Source organism: Ranitomeya variabilis, chromosome 2 (assembly GCF_051348905.1).
Source record: "Ranitomeya variabilis isolate aRanVar5 chromosome 2, aRanVar5.hap1, whole genome shotgun sequence".
Classification (NCBI taxonomy): domain Eukaryota; kingdom Metazoa; phylum Chordata; class Amphibia; order Anura; family Dendrobatidae; genus Ranitomeya; species Ranitomeya variabilis.
The window spans coordinates 800,218,527-800,235,072 of NC_135233.1; the positions used below are offsets into that span (position 1 = coordinate 800,218,527).

At 39.3% G+C, this 16,546-nt stretch overlaps 1 protein-coding gene across 3 annotated transcripts in view; it reads right to left on the bottom strand.

Annotated features, from left to right (window-relative positions):
- The window catches only part of KCNQ5 (potassium voltage-gated channel subfamily Q member 5), a 1,116,095-nt gene that overhangs the window by 142,812 nt on the left and 956,737 nt on the right, over positions 1 to 16,546 (bottom strand). For all 3 annotated transcript variants that reach the window (XM_077289900.1, XM_077289901.1, XM_077289902.1), the window contains exons 8-9: positions 15,373 to 15,467; positions 8,769 to 8,795 (exon numbers count right to left, since the gene is read on the bottom strand). In XM_077289900.1, the coding sequence (XP_077146015.1) occupies positions 8,769 to 8,795; positions 15,373 to 15,467 (122 nt within the window). The remainder of the gene's footprint in view (positions 1 to 8,768; positions 8,796 to 15,372; positions 15,468 to 16,546) is intronic.

Genomic DNA, 16,546 nt, shown 5'->3' on the forward strand with positions numbered 1-16,546 from the left:
TTAGGAAGCGGGGTAGAGGGAAGAGTGCCAGGGAGGCTAGTCCTGACCTGGTACACCCCAATAAGTTTGCTAAGTTGGCAGATGAGGGGGGTGCCAGTACAGGGGAAGCACTGCTGCAGCCAGGCATGTCCTCTGAAAGCCGGAGGATTGACTGCTCCAGTAAGGAGGGAAATAGGAGAGCAGGGCAGGCCAGACAGGTGCTGGTAGTGGGGGACTCAATTATTAGGGGAACAGATAGGGCAATCTGTCACAAAGACAGGGATCGTCAGACGGTGTGCTGCCTACCTGGCGCTCGAGTCCGACACATCGCTGATCGGGTGGACAGATTACTGGGAGGGGCTGGTGAGGACCCAGCGGTCATGGTGCACATTGGCACAAATGACAAAGTTAGAGGTAGGTGGAAGGTCCTTAAAGATGTTTTCAGGGAATTAGGCTGCAAGCTGAAAGCAAGGACCTCCAACGTGGTATTTTCCGAATTACTGCCTGTACCACGTGCCACGCCAGAGAGGCAACGGGAGATTAGGGAGGTTAATAAGTGGCTCAAGAATTGGTGTAGGAAGGAGGGGTTTGGGTTCCTGCAGAACTGGGCCGACTTCTCAGTTGGCTACAGGCTCTACGCTAGGGATGGGCTGCATCTCAATGGGGAAGGTGCAGCTGTGCTGGGGGAGAAAATGTCTAGAAGGTTGGAGGAGTGTTTAAACTAGGGATTGGGGGGGAGGGTATTCAATTTAAAGGAGGGGAAGATAGTGCAGATAGAGACCTGGGCACAAATAAGGAAGTTGGGGGTGGCGGTAGTATGGGGGGTGGGTTAGAACAGTTAATAATTTAAGAAAGAATAGAGGTACAGAGAGGAACATCAAGTGTATGTATACTAATGCCAGAAGCCTCGCCAACAAAATGGACGAATTAGAATTAATGTTGTTGGAGCATAATTATGACATGGTGGGGATATCTGAAACATGGCTGGATGAGAGCCATGACTGGGCTGTTAACTTGCAGGGCTATAGCCTTTTCAGAAATGACCATACAGATAAGCGAGGGGGAGGGGTGTGTCTGTATGTAAAATTGTCCTTAAAACCCATCCGGCGTGATAATATAGGTGAATTTAATGAAAATGTAGAGTCCCTGTGGGTGGAGATAAGGGGAGGGGGAAAAAATAATAAATTACTGATAGGGGTTTGTTATAAATCTCTAAAAATAATGGAATCAATGGAGAATATCCTCGTAAAGCAAATAGATGAAGCTGCGACTCAAGAAGTCATTATTATGGGGGACTTCAACTACCCTGAAATAGATTGGGGAACAGAAGCCTGCAGTTCCAGCAAAGGTAATCGGTTTTTGACAACTATGAGAGACAATTACCTTTTACAGCTGGTTCAGGACCCAACAAGAAGGGGGGCACTGCTAGACCTAATATTAACCAACAGGCCAGACCGCATATCAAATATAAGGGTTGGGGGTCACTTGGGGAATAGTGATCATAAAATAATAAGTTTTCATGTCTCCTTTAATAAGATGTGTAGTAGAGGGGTGACAAGGACACTAAACTTCAGGAGGGCAAATTTCCAACGGATGAGAGAGGATCTTGGTGCAATTAACTGGGACGATATCCTGAGACATAAAAGTACACAAAGAAAATGGGAGACATTTATTAGCATCCTGGATAGGACCTGTGCACAGTATATACCGTATGGGAATAAACATACTAGAAATAGGAGGAAACCAATATGCCTAAATAGAGCTGTAAGGGGCGCAATAAGTGAAAAATAGAAAGCAGTTAGAGAATTAAAGGAAGTAGGTAGTGAGGAGGCATTAAATAAATAAAAAAAATTAAATCAATTATGTAAAAAGCAAATCAAGGCAGCAAAAATTGAGACAGAGAGACTCATTGCTAGAGAGAGCAAAAATAACCCCAAAATATTCTTTAACTACATAAATAGTAAGAAACTAAAAAATGATAGTGTTGGCCCCCTTAAAAACAGTCTGGGTGAAATGGTGGATGAGGATGAGGAAAAAGCCAATATGCTAAATGACTTTTTTTCATCAGTATTTACAAAAGAAAATCCCATGGCAGCCAATATGACTAGTGATAATAATTCCCAATTTAATGTTACCTGCTTAACCCAGCAGGAAGTACGGCGGCGTCTAAAAATCACAAAAATTGACAAATCTCCGGGCCCGGATGGGATACACCCCCGAGTACTGCAGGAATTAAGTACAGTCATTGATAGACCATTATTTTTAATCTTTAAAGAGTCCATAATAACAGGGTCTGTACCACAGGACTGGCGTATAGCAAATGTGGTGCCAATATTCAAAAAGGGGACAAAAACTGAACTCGGAAATTATAGGCCAGTAAGTTTAACCTCTACTGTGGGTAAAATCCTGGAGGGCATTCTATGGGATGCTATACTGGAGTATCTGAAGAGGAATAACCTCATGACCCAGTATCAGCACGGGTTTACTAGGGACCGATCATGTCAGACTAATTTGATCAGCTTCTATGAAGAGGTAAGTTCCGGTCTGGACCAAGGGAACCCAGTAGATGTAGTGTATATGGACTTTTCAAAAGCTTTTGATATGGTTCCACACAAAAGGTTGATACATAAAATGAGAATAATGGGGATAGGGGAAAATATGTGCAAGTGGGTTGAGAGTTGGCTCAGGGATAGGAAACAAAGGGTGGTTGTTAATGGAGCACACTCGGACTGGGTCACGGTTAGTAGTGGGGTACCACAGGGGTCAGTATTGGGCCCTCTTCTTTTTAACATATTTATTAATGACCTTGTAGGGGGCATTCAGAGTAGAATTTCAATATTTGCAGATGACACTAAACTCTGCAGGGTAATCAATACAGGGGAGGACAATTTTATATTACAGGCTGATTTATGTAAACTAGAAGCTTGGGCTGATAAATGGCAAATGAGCTTTAATGGGGATAAATGTAAGGTCATGCACTTGGGTAGAAGTAATAAGATGTATAACTATGTGCTTAATTCTAAAACTCTGGGCAAAACCGTCAATGAAAAAGACCTGGGTGTATGGGTGGATGACAAACTCATATTCAGTGGCCAATGTCAGGCAGCTGCTACAAAGGCAAATAAAATAATGGGATGCATTAAAAGAGGCATAGATGCTCATGAGGAGAACATAATTTTACCTCTATACAAGTCACTAGTGCGACCACACTTAGAATACTGTGCACAGTTCTGGTCTCCGGTGTATAAGAAAGACATAGCTGAACTGGAGCGGGTGCAGAGAAGAGCAACCAAGGTTATTAGAGGACTGGGGGGTCTGCCATACCAAGATAGGTTATTACACTTGGGGCTATTTAGTTTGGAAAAACGAAGACTAAGGGGTGATCTTATGTTAATGTATAAATATATGAGGGGACAGTACAAAGACCTTTCTGATGATCTTTTTAATCATAGACCGGTGACAGGGACAAGGGGGCATCCTCTACGTCTGGAGGAAAAAAGGTTTAAGCATAATAACAGACGTGGATTCTTTACTGTAAGAGCAGTGAGACTATGGAACTCTCTGCCGTATGATGTTGTAATGAGTGACTCATTGCTTCAATTTAAGAGGGGACTGGATACCTTTCTGGAAAAGTATAATATTACAGGGTATATATATTAAATTCCTTGATAAGGCGTTGATCCAGGGAACTAGTCTGATTGCCGTATGTGGGGTCGGGAAGGAATTTTTTTCCCCATGATGGAGCTTACTCTTACCACATGGGGTTTTTTTGCCTTCCCCTGGATCAACATGTTAGGGCATGCTAGGCTATGGGTTGAACTAGATGGACTTAAAGTCTTCCTTCAACCTTAATAACTATGTAACTATGTAACTATGTAATTAACATTTTATCAAACGTTTTATGAAATAAGTCTTTCAATTTTCAGTAAAAGACTTTTGATCTTGAATCCGATTTGAACTAAGGGTTGGCACAAATTGCTTCTGCTAGTTGGTTGTATGAGCAGATGTGTGAGATCATTTTCATATATTCCTTTAAAAACTTTATTGATTGCATTATACAGTATATATTTATGCATATGATCAAATAAAGAAAGAAATTAAGGAAAGGGATAAAAAAAGATAAAGTGAGAACAAGTACTTTTAAAATATTTCCTATGCAAATGAGCACCGGAAAAGGTATAAATAGGTTGCATGGGTTGTTCGGAACTATCACCTGATAAAGGCTTGTTAGCCGAAATGCATTGTGTTTTAATGTTGCATTTTAATAAACCATATTGAAGAATACTGGAAGCGCAAAGTTGTTGTTCTTGTTTTTTTCTACAAGTACACAATGTCACGTTGGAACCTTTTGAAGGACCCTCCACAGTATATCAAAATGGCAGCAGACCGCTATCAAGGATTAATTCACGTTATCCTACAATTGTGCCTATGTGCATAACTGCCCAAGGCGAGTAACATTCCTCAACTCCTACCAAGTGTGACATAATCTAATACTACGCTTAGATAGCGCTCCCTTTTCTCCCTTGTAATCTAGGTAGCACCTTGCAGCAATTACACTAAAGTTAGGGGGATACAAAATTATTTTTATCATCCTTTTATCTCCAAAAATAATTTTACACTAAGTTGCAGACATGAACAATTACATAGTTGGACTTCAAAGATTCTATTTTTTTCACATTTTGAGGGCCTTGTACATGTGAAAACATTTGCAACAAGGAATGCTAATGAAAACGTTCTTTCCTGATCACTGCCCTGTATAAATCAGCTGATATGTCAAACTATAAATGATAAAACACTTGGACTATAAGATGCGTTGGTATGATCATCTGATCCATACAGTTTTTATTTATGTTGTCAGCACATTCCCTGTTTACATGAATGAATAAACTGCCGTCAAGAATGGAAAATGTATGCAGTGGACCGTTACTCAATCCAACCCCCCCGAACACTGCAATATGTAAAATGTTTAGTAATGAGCGGCAATCAGCTAGCTGGCCATTCTGAATGAGAATGAGACTTAAATAGTCCTTTTTTAGGTGACTGAGATATCATGTTACTTGATCCAACAAACTTTATACACTTAGCCAGGTTGTTGCATCAAAACAAACTTAACACTCATTTACAGTAGATGTCCGTCCATGATTTTTCACGTATGCATTAAAAAAAAAAAGATCTGAGTTTCATTAGTGTTTGGTCAGTGTATTAGATCTTACCATTAATGTTTCATCAGGGATTTTCACATATAAGAAAAAAAAAGTGCAAAACTACTTCCTATTCATTGCCATCCATATGCATATGCCGTCTGTGATTTTCATGGAACTATATACCTGTACTAGTAATTTTGATCTGTGACTTTGATGAAGAATGGTTGTCTCCATGATTTTTTTGTGGACACACGGTCAGTAGAGCAACATGAACATGTGAACCAAGGAATTAATCAATTAATATACAGTATACAGGGTGGGCCATGTATATGGATACACCTAAATAAAATGGGAATGGTTGGTGATATTAACTTCCTGTTTGTGGCACATTAGTATATAGGGGGGGAAACTTTTCAAGATGGGTGGTGACCATGGCGGCCATTTTGAAGTCAGCCATTTTGGATCCAACTTTATTTTTTCCAATGGGAAGAGGGTCATGTGACACATCAAACTTATTGAGAATTTCACAAGAAAAACAATGGTGTGCTTGGTTTTAACGTAACTTTATTCTCTCATGAGTTATTTAGAAGTTTCTCTTTGTTTACAGCCATTGACATGTCGCAGAGGTTAACATGTGAGGAGCGGATAGAAACTGTGTTGATGTCTGGTGAACGCAGTACCTGGGTCATTGCAGCAGATTTCATTGGAAGACACCCTACGCAAGAAAACTGTAACCTTTCCCATATTATTTAGGTGTATCCATATAAATGGCCCATCCAAAAAAGTTTGCCTCATCACTAAACATAATGTTCTGTGTAAACTAAGGGTCCTGTTCTAATTTTTGCTTTGCCCATTCTGCAAATTCAGCGTGTCGATCTGGCATCAGTCGAACATCCCTTCAGCGGATATTAGCTACTCACAAATGGCACCCTTACAGAATCCAGCTGCTGCAGCATCTCAACGAGGATGACCCAGATCGGCGCGCTGAATTTGAAGAATGGGCAAAACAAATGAAAAGCTATAGCATGTGTCTATAGTGATCAGCAGCCTGCTTACACTCCAAGATTATGATGAAATGAGAATTTATATCTTTCCATGCTGGACAAAATTAATAAAAAAATTAAAGCTTAGTTATTCTTTAAATTAATTTAAATTTAAAGAGTTATTCTCATGCTACAAAACTGATATAGTTAGACAACATGAAAATTTGCAAGATTGTAACTGAATTGACTTTCTTATCCACTGTCCTTCTCTTGCCATGAGAGCTTTTAACTTATATTGTTTACAGCTTGTTGCTGAGGAGCTGGTCAAACATGTGTAAGGAGAAGGACATACTGCCTACATTCCCCCTTGAAGACACGTGTATTGTTGCAGTATTTCAATTTATATTTTTTCGTGACGGGTGTTATCGGTAACAGTGTTGTGTTCTGCCCAACAGTAGGTAGAATTAGAGTTAATGTTTTGGACTAGCCCAGAGTGGGAGGGGCTAAAGTGAAGGGAAAAAGACAGTTTAGTGTCAAGACATCAGATAGGGACCTGTGTTTGTCAGAAGCAGGCCTAAGGCCTTGATAGTAAGCAGTGCTGCATGACGTGGGTGTCCCAAAGCAGGAGGAAACTGAGGTAGTGGATAGCATGATCCAAAGTAAAGAGGGAGGAAAAGTGACAGAAGGACAGCTTGATTAACCAGAGCTGGGTCCTTGTACAGGATGCCTAGAACTACGGCCCCAAGTTTATAACTCAGAGCGGTAACGGGCCAAGAAAATATGACACGAGGAGACTATCCCAGGCTGGAGTTCAAATGTGTCAGTAGCAGAGAAGCGAAGTATCCATATTAGCAAACTAGTTCCCGTGAGAGCAAAAAAGATGCGGAACAGCGGGTTGAAAATAGGACTCTCATTAACTAGACTGTAGTACTATGCTGGGTTGTACTGAGCTGGGTTGTAATGAAGGCAAGTGAAATGGTGGAGCCAGAGACCAAGTGAGTGAAGAGAAAGGAACTGAGGCTGTGTGTGAAAATTCTTCGTATTGTGAAGGAAACATTCATCAAATTCTGTACCCACTACATAATCCCCACCAAGCAATCCTTCAGTAAAAAGTTAATTTTTTGACTGGTTGTCTCTCTCAATGAACCGCTCAACATCTGATCCTGGTAACCCAAGCCATGTTTAACATGTGGCCTGCAGAGATGTAGCACCCCTTTAGATGAAGTCCACACACCCAGCCAGGACCCCCAGCTTCATGTAATGTGTCAGGGTGGAAGAGATGAGTACCACGCCCATGGCTACCGCCTCGCACCACGTTACACAAGTGCAGAAGCTACGTTCTACATTCTAGGCTGAGGAGTTACCTCATAAGATCCCTGTTAAATCTCTCCAGTCTATTAATTTATATAGAGCAGTTGGACAGTGCTGCTCACCAGTTTTCCTTGGCTCGCACCTTTCCTGTCAGTCCTGCAAACTCACAAACCTTTGGCTCTACCGGTTGGTTACTTAGCCAGTGCAGTTTTCCTAATCATTGCTCACTTTCCCTATGGGCTGCTGAGCCATGCACTGTTCAGAGTGACTTTTATCTATACATGTAAATATAAAGATAACAGCCTAGAGTTTAGAACAAATACACTGTCAGACCTGAATGTGCCACACTTTGGGTCTTCAGAAAGACAATGCTCCTCAAAAAGAACTATCACTCTAGGAGGAGCACCCACACCCCAGCAACAAGGAAGGAGGCTGGGGAGCTCTGCACTCCAGAAGACACACAATGAGACTAACCAGTTCATTTATCAATTTAAAATTTTATAAAATACAAATGTAGCAACATTACCTGTATTATGATGTAGTATTGATACTCATTTGATTGGAACACACTAATATATCAGGGAGCTTTGCCTTCCGTACTTTATATTTATCATTAGAAATGTTGAGCTATCGGCAGGTCACATGCATTTTTTTGCTTTTGATACATGCTAACCTCAGAAATCTATCGGAAAGTGTGCTGGAGAGGCAGAAAGATGTTCAGTGACTCTATTGAAAGCTATAGTAAGTGTTTCTCACCCCAGTGGTGCATTCACAGCTACACTGCTTAGTATAGCTGTATAATGCCCTTCATGGTGCTGCAGCTGCCAAGGCATTCCTACAGAGAGAAAGAGGAGCTGGATCTTCTCCACTTCCTGTGTGCAATGTATGAACTATCATATTAGCTAATCAGTACCCAGCGAAAACACATAATTAGAGAAATAGAATCTGAAGAGAACAAAACTAGGGAAAACAACATATAGTTGTCATATATTGGTCAGAGATAGTGCTACTCCTCATGTTTTACAAATGAAATCTTATTCTGAAAACTCAGATCATATGACTTGCACACTATAAAAGTCGCAGATAAAAAATGTGACTTTACTTCAACTTTACTAATAAAAAAAGACTCGTGTCATCATATTAGAAATGTTGGCATATCGGCAGGTCACATGCATTTTTTTTTGCTTTTGGTTGATTCTACTGTGACTTGGAATTTATGTATCAATAATGGACTTACAATTGATTAACATCTTTGATATTTGTTTAAACAGGACCTTCACTTGTACGCTTACTATGCATATCCATTAGTGTAATTTATGATCAAAGAAGAATAAATCATATTTATACAAACCTTCCAGATGTCTCTCCTTGTTCTTTCCTTCAGGTATTAGTTAATGAAAAAGAATGAAAAATAATGTAATTAAGCGGACTGTATTTATTTTATGTGATATAAACAGTGCATAGGACAATAGGAAATGCAATTGTTATTGAATATGGCACACACAACATACAATTTGCTATAGCTTAAGCAGCGCAGCAAAGCTCTGAAGCAAATACATCACACATATGTTTCCCACAGTCCTTTTCCATGCAGCATGCTCAGCACATATCACAGCAGACTGGCAAAGCACTCAATGAGGCAAATGCATGGCTGACACATACTTTACAGAAAGCTGTAGACTTTTATTAAGAATAATAGTATCTGCAGTGATGAAGTAGATTAAAGTCAATTAATAGTTGTCTCTCATGGAACAATTTGGAAAATAAATGTATGTGGGTTATATTTTTACTTGTATTGAAAATATTGTCTAGCACATAATATGAACATATAATTGTGTTTGTCCAAGCAGTGTTCTTCATAGTTCTTCGCAAATACTTTCCAAAGACCTAATAACCCGAGGCTCCAAATTAATGTCCACAAATGCTCTATCAAAGAGGTCTGAAGTTTAACAATGAACAGGCTCAATCTGTCTAAGAATTCCTTTACGTGTCCGTGTTTGCATCCATTTTTTTTCATGGACGCCACACGCACCCATTATAACCTATGCAGATGTCCAAGTGTTGAATGGATCATGTGTATATGCAAATCACACGGGGACATGTCAGTTTTTAACAGGAAGCATGGATGACAAGAGCCAATACACTTCTATGGGTCCATGTAACACATGGCCAGCACACGGATGGCATCCATGTGCCGTCCATGTTCTGTATGTGTTTAACATTGCAAAGTATAGGAGAAGCTTTGGAATTGATTTTTCTTAAGCCATACTGGAAAAAAATGGATGGCCCACAAATAAAAAACACTGTTGACACCGGTATCGCTTTTTCGGGTATCGGAAATATACGGACATGTGAAGGAGGCTTAAAAAGGAAAACTTGTTTAAAAAATGAAAACCAGCATTACTATCCTCCTGCCACTCCGGTGCTGTCTCTTCTCTTGATATTGCTGCAGAGGTGATGTCTACAGCATGGGAGCACTGCAGTTAATCACTGGAGCTCAGCGGTTTACGCCATCAGCCTTAGCGTTGCTGCTGAGCCCAGTGATTGGCTGCAGTAGTCACATGCAATAGATCAGCACCCGAGAGGCAGCGCTGGAGTTACGGTGGGTAAATAAGGCAAATCTTTCACATTTTTAAACAAAGCCTTACTTTGCAGCATTAAATAGAAATGTGGACAATCTATTCCAGAGGACCTGTCACCAATCCTGTCATGTTTGTTTTAGAAAATACTCATGAAATTAAAATTCCGCAGCATCTTTTTTCACAACTCTGCATTTTGCCTTTGCATTATGAATAAATTGGCAACTGGATGTTACCACCCTTCCTTGTCAAATGAGTGTGTCCCTACACAGGCTCAAAGTATCAGCACTGATTGGATAGTGTCAGAGTGTACAGAGACAAACACCCACTGATAACACCCAGCTGTCAATTTATTCATACGTTTCTAGGAGGGATAACATTGAGAATATGAAAAACATTTAATTAAAAAAGTCAAATTAGGGGAGGTAAAAGGTCATCGTAAAATAATAATAACACCTTTTTCATAAATCAGTGGTACTAGTGAAGATGCAAAACTTTGTAATATATTAGTAAAGACAAATGCTTTTCTTTCTTTCTCTTTTTCTTTTGGCACTTTTTCTTCTGCACTGATCACTCACTTAAAAAATAAATTGCTCGAATCCATCTACAAATCTGGTTAAACTATACCCTATGCCTGTAACACTCTGTAGAGAGAGGAGGGAGGAAGAATTTGGAGGGACACAAAAGCAGAACGACATAGAGAAATTGCTGACGTTTCCAGTGAAAAGGGAATACCTGATAAAAATGCAGGATACAAGTCCCATAGTGGCCAGAAATATTACATTTCCTTTTATACACACGACAGTTTATTTTGAAAAGTCACCAAAGGAGAACTTACACTTAAAGGGAACCTGCCAGCTGATACATGCTGCCCAAACTGTGGGGAGCATGTATCACAGACGCTGGCTGTTGTATCCTAGCCATGCATGTATGTCTCGTGAAACGCTGTTTCAGAGAAAAACACACTTTTAATAAAAAATTTTGTAATTTATTTTATCAGAGAAATTAGAGAAATCTGCTTCTTTCTCCCCAGGACTAATCATTCATTCTCCAAATTCTCAATTCTCAGGTAAACTGTGTGCGAGAAACAGTCACAAAGAGGACTAAAACTAACCCAAAAATGGGTCTAGAGCACTGAAAAAAAACAATGATCATCTTTTACGTATTATAAAAAAACAACTGACACTTATGGTGAAGAAATTGCTGTATATCTTGTGGTCCAAGGTCTTGATTAATTAATCTGACAGTCTAGGGTGGAGAACAGCTTAAAACACTTTGGCGGTCTCAGCGCTTGCAATAAACATTTGGGTCATGAAGAAAGATGTTCAGCTCAGGTTAAAGTTGTATTTGGATTTTCCATGGGACTCTTTTATCCAAATTCATGACATCAAAAGCACATCCAATCCTAGAGGATGATTCTTTATGGCTGTGCTTTGCCTTTAGATAGGTCAACACATTCTTTAGAGAGCTATGTGGGATGTGCAGCATCTATGCAAATTCTGCCAAATAGTTAATTAAATCTGTATGATTTGCAAACATAGAAGACTTGGATCTGTGTCTGGCAGAAAAGGCTGTGACAAAAATAGGTTGCTGTCTTTCCTGTTATTGAATAAAGGTCAGTGTGTGCTAGTTTAGAAACCTGATATTCAGACTGATGAAACATTGGACGCAGAAGTGACAAATGCATTGGACAGTTTTCTCTTAAAGATTGCATATAATGGCACATGCAGGCTGTATTATATAGCTAGCATCTGCCTCTAACAGGTTCAAGTCCTGTAAGGGACTAACAAATAGAGTAAAATGCAAAGAAAAAAGTTTTACAAAATGTGAAAAAATAAAAAAGATATACAGTACAAACTGAAATAAACCCCTTTTCCTCAGTTAACAATTAAGTAATAAAGAAATATAAAAGATTAATAAAATACCCATATTTGGAATGAACATGTCTAGAAAAGCCCAATATATCTAAATATAAAATGTATTTACCCAATCTATAAAAACTGTTAGAAATATAAAAAAAATTGAAATATCAGAATTGCTGGTTTCTGGTTGCTGCAACTTCACAAAAGATGTAATAGGTTGCAATCAAAATGCTGTATCTACACTAAAACAGAATTAATAAAAACATCAAGTCACCACACAAAATACAAGCACTAACAAGGCTGGATCAACCGAAAAATAACAATTTTATGGGTTTTGGAAAGTGGTGACAATTTTTTTCTATGAATTTCTGACATTTTCAGCACAAATAAAAAATAAATATGCAAGTCTGGTATTGTCATAATCATACTGACATTGACAATTTTTCCAGGACATTTTTACTCTAGAAAGAACCCCGAAAAAAAAAAACCCAAACCCCAAAATACTATTGTGGAATTGTGTTTTTTCTCAATTTCCCTTCACTTGGCATTATTTTCCCATTCTCCAGTCAACAATATGACAAAATGGATAGCCTCAAACAAAAGAACCTTTAGTCCCACAAAAAAAATAATCCCTTGGCTTTGTCAGTTGGAAGATATTAAAGTTACAGCTCTTAGAAAAAGGGGAATAAAAAATGAAAGTGCAAAATAGAAAAATTGCTTGGTCCTTAAGGGGTTAATTGTACAATTTTACAAAATTCTACTGGTTGGCTGCAGGAACAGCAATTGGCCTGGCTTTATTTTGCGGTCAGTCATGCAACAAAATTGCTCTGGGAACATGACATCAACAGAATTCGAATTTGAGGCTTTTGCATGAATAGTGTAGAGTAGAGGGCATCATTAAAGAAAAAATGAATATGAGTTCAAGCTTAAAAAACGTAGTTTCAAATACTGACAGTGACAAGTCATGGGGATAAGAGGAGAGAAGAAGATATACTCACTAGCGATGGGCGAGTGTGCTCGGCACAGCTTGATACTTGAGCGGTGCTGAGTATCTCTTCGTCCTCGGATCCCCGTAAGAAGATTATCTGAGCCAGGCACAGGTTGAGAGAGATGCGAAAAAATACTCGAGTTTGCCATTCACTTCCATAATACTCAACTCAAGCACTTCCGACTGTCCAAAGTGCTCGATTCGAATACCGAGCGCTGAGGCATTTTGGTGCTTGATCAAAACTAATACTCATCCTTCACCTGAATCTGCTGCCATTCTGATGGTTTCTTCTGCAACAAAAGTGATGATTTTCCAACAACCAGTCTTTTGATCCTACAGTCAATCAGTGGTCACAGTAATCAAGTGACAAGCGGTAGGTGGAAACCGTCATAATGGCCGCGCTGTAGTGGGCAGCAGATTCCTGGAGTGAGTATATCTTCTTTTATTCTCATGGATTGTTGCTGTCAGTTTTTTAGTCAAACTAGAAATCCCCTTTATAAGGTTGCTTAACACTTTAGAAAAATATTGTCTGAGATGTGTTGCACATTTTGATCATTTTGAACATACTGTCTGCAGGTGCCATGATACAAGTATTAGAAGCTTAATGTTTAATACTGTGATATAAAATTGTGGAAAGTGGGAACAGCACAGTAACTTCATAATTTAGGGGTATGCCCACTTTCAGATGCTTCTGCTAGTTCCCGTATTTCACAATGATGATGCAGCACTCCAAAAATATGAGTTCACGGTCATGGTTTCAGCTCCTCAATCTGTTCCAAGCCAAAATGTTGCCTGTGAACTTCAGTATATAAAATTTCACTCTAGCATTTTTTTGAATGATGCTGCTTTGTAATTTTGTATTTTTGATAGAAATGAGAACAGTGGATGGTCCTAAAGCTTTCTGTAGATGTACACATTCATATGGAACTTAAGTACCAGCTACAGGATACTTAGGCCCCAATTCATTATTGCCTTTGCACCTGGTTTTTTTGTCTTTATGGACAGAGTCTAGCAATTCCAGATGTTTTCATCGGATTCATAAAAAGTTGCAAAATTTGGCGCAACTTTACTCCATTCTTCCCCTGGTGTATTTTTTTGGTACACCAATTTTTTGTGCATCTTTTGGCACCAACAAGTGAATTTTGCTACTAAAGATCTCCAAACAGTTCAAGTCCATTTTTAATTCTGCGCCAAATTCATGAATCAGGTGCACCATTTTGATGAATTTGGAGACCAAATCAGAAATTAATGACACAAGACAAAAAATGAAAGTGACTTAAAAACATATGCAGATGATAAATCGGGGCCTCCAGCTTTTCCTACAATATATTAACATGCTCAGCTCCTTCTGCTGTATAGGATGGGATGTTACCTGAACATTAGGCAGTATGTTCAACTTGACAAGTTCAAATAAAGGGGCCTATCTCACAGAGATGGCAATCACTCATTCAATGAAAGCCATTCTGATAGTCAGCTGATTGCTGTGGTTCCAGTCTCTAGTACACTATCCATTAGCAGTGGAAGGAAAACACTTGTGGTCAAGCATGTACCATTTATATGGTTTTCTATGTAAAGCGCTTAGGCAGAAGTAGTTAAAGTAGTTGCTTGGCTGATGATATATTTCTTCAAATAGGAATTCCACAAAAAAAAATTAAATGTTATAGTGGCCTTACTGATCCCCTGCCACTTCATTGATTTTTCTTATTCTCCTACCCCCCATCTCCACCTTCTGGTTCCTCTTAACAACCAGTACATGTCCTGTCAGCCAATCCCACCGATTACCAGTGATTATGTTGAGCAGGACTAAGTAGCAGAGAATGGCAAGGGACCAATAAAGTGTGGGAATGGAAGATTGGTTAGGCAATTTTGATTTTTTGGGGCATTGATCCTGTTTAAAAACCAAAAAAACCAAAGGGGTTTTCGAGTTTTAGAAAATCCCTGTCCTCAAGTCCTTTCCTCACTCTCCTCAAATCCACCGCTACCTCTGTTGCTTCTCACGGTGACTGTTAGTGTCTGAAGAGCTGAAGTCTAGTATTGTTTTCGGAATTGGTGTCACACCCGTCAGCCAATAGCTGACCGCAATGGCTATGACCAAGTAGATGTAAAGAGCGTCTCAAAAGCCACTGAGCTCACTGATTGGCTGCAGTGCTGTCGACATGAAGTCAGTGATGGAGGCAATATCAGACACTGGGAGTAACAGAGAAGTAGAAAGGATGAGTTAAGAACGTTTTTTATTTTAAAACAAAGTGCACCTGGGGGCAGGTGTTTCCTAAAATTGGAAAACCCCTATAAATTACCCGCCCTTTACAAAAACCTTCCAATAGCACTTTAACAGACAAAGTAACACAACAACTAAGGAAATGGGAATTTAATTTGGAGCCTGGAGATTTTAGTCTGGTTTATTAGCATACATTTAAATTTAGGACTGTCATGTAGAAAAAAATCAAGAGACAAACCGACATAAATACTAGTGTTCTAAGTTAAACAGACATCACGAACAACACCAGCTGCCATATTTGTACCTACTTTGTAGGGCTGCAGGTATGCAAGGCCTTCAAATGAGGCTTCCAGGTAGCAATGGAAACCGATTTCTCATCAGCCGCATAACTACGCCATACACACTACGTGCAGGATATATAATAAAAAAAAAAGAAAAAAACAAGGCAGAAGGGAGCAGGGGATAAAACAAAATTGAAAAGCAGATTAGTAAACCAGTACAAGTCATGGCTTTATTCATCATTCATAGCATTGATACATGCCTGAGAGGTGGAAGAATACTTTCATAATATCGCCAGGTGGCTGTCAGGTATGTTCGACTGGAATCAGTAGAATAAAACCGCCACGTAGCCTGGTATGAGGAAAAAATAAGAAGCACAAGGGAACCAACAAAACATGAAATAAAGGAAGAACCAAGCCTGGAAAGAAGTATTAATACTTCACTCACAGCACTGCCTGCCACTTATCTAAATTGTGCTTTACATAGGTAGATGATACCTAGGCACGTGGAAGAAAATCACTATGGATAATCTCAAATAGATTTTTGTTTTTGAAGATCCAGGGATTCATTTTATTTTAGCACTATTTAATAAGTAATATTGTGCATGGAAACTGGCTCATTATTTGCTTTATAAAATGTGGTTCCAGTTCGTTACTGCTAACAAGTGGAAAAGTACAATTTGTTTTTCTAAAATGTGTGAAAGAAAACATTGATGAAAAATTAAATTGCCACAATTATGCTTGAGCTCAATTTACAACTCCCATTGCCTTTTTTAAACAATAAAGGTTAGGTGATTCTAGTGACGTCACGTCTAAGAGGTTACAGGACAGTCTGATGTGGCCATATTGCCCATAGGCTCTTGTAAGACATATTTGCAGACGCCCATCCAGCTTGAGGCTCTATGGGTGATGTAATCACAGAAGGCCAAAATTAACAATTACCATAATTAACCCATTATCAGTATTACCGTGCACTGAGAAATAACACGGAAAATGCAAAAGGGGCAATAACAAATATTAATGACTCCTACTGGGGGTGCCGGAACCAGTCCAACAAGTGGAGACAATCTATGGGTGGGCTTCACTAACACTTGTACTAATGTTGCATTTTTCATGAATTGTACATTATAATATAGTCAGTCTAATGATGGTTCCACTCATCCGTGATTCACGGTCAGTATGTGGACCGAATGACACAAACTGG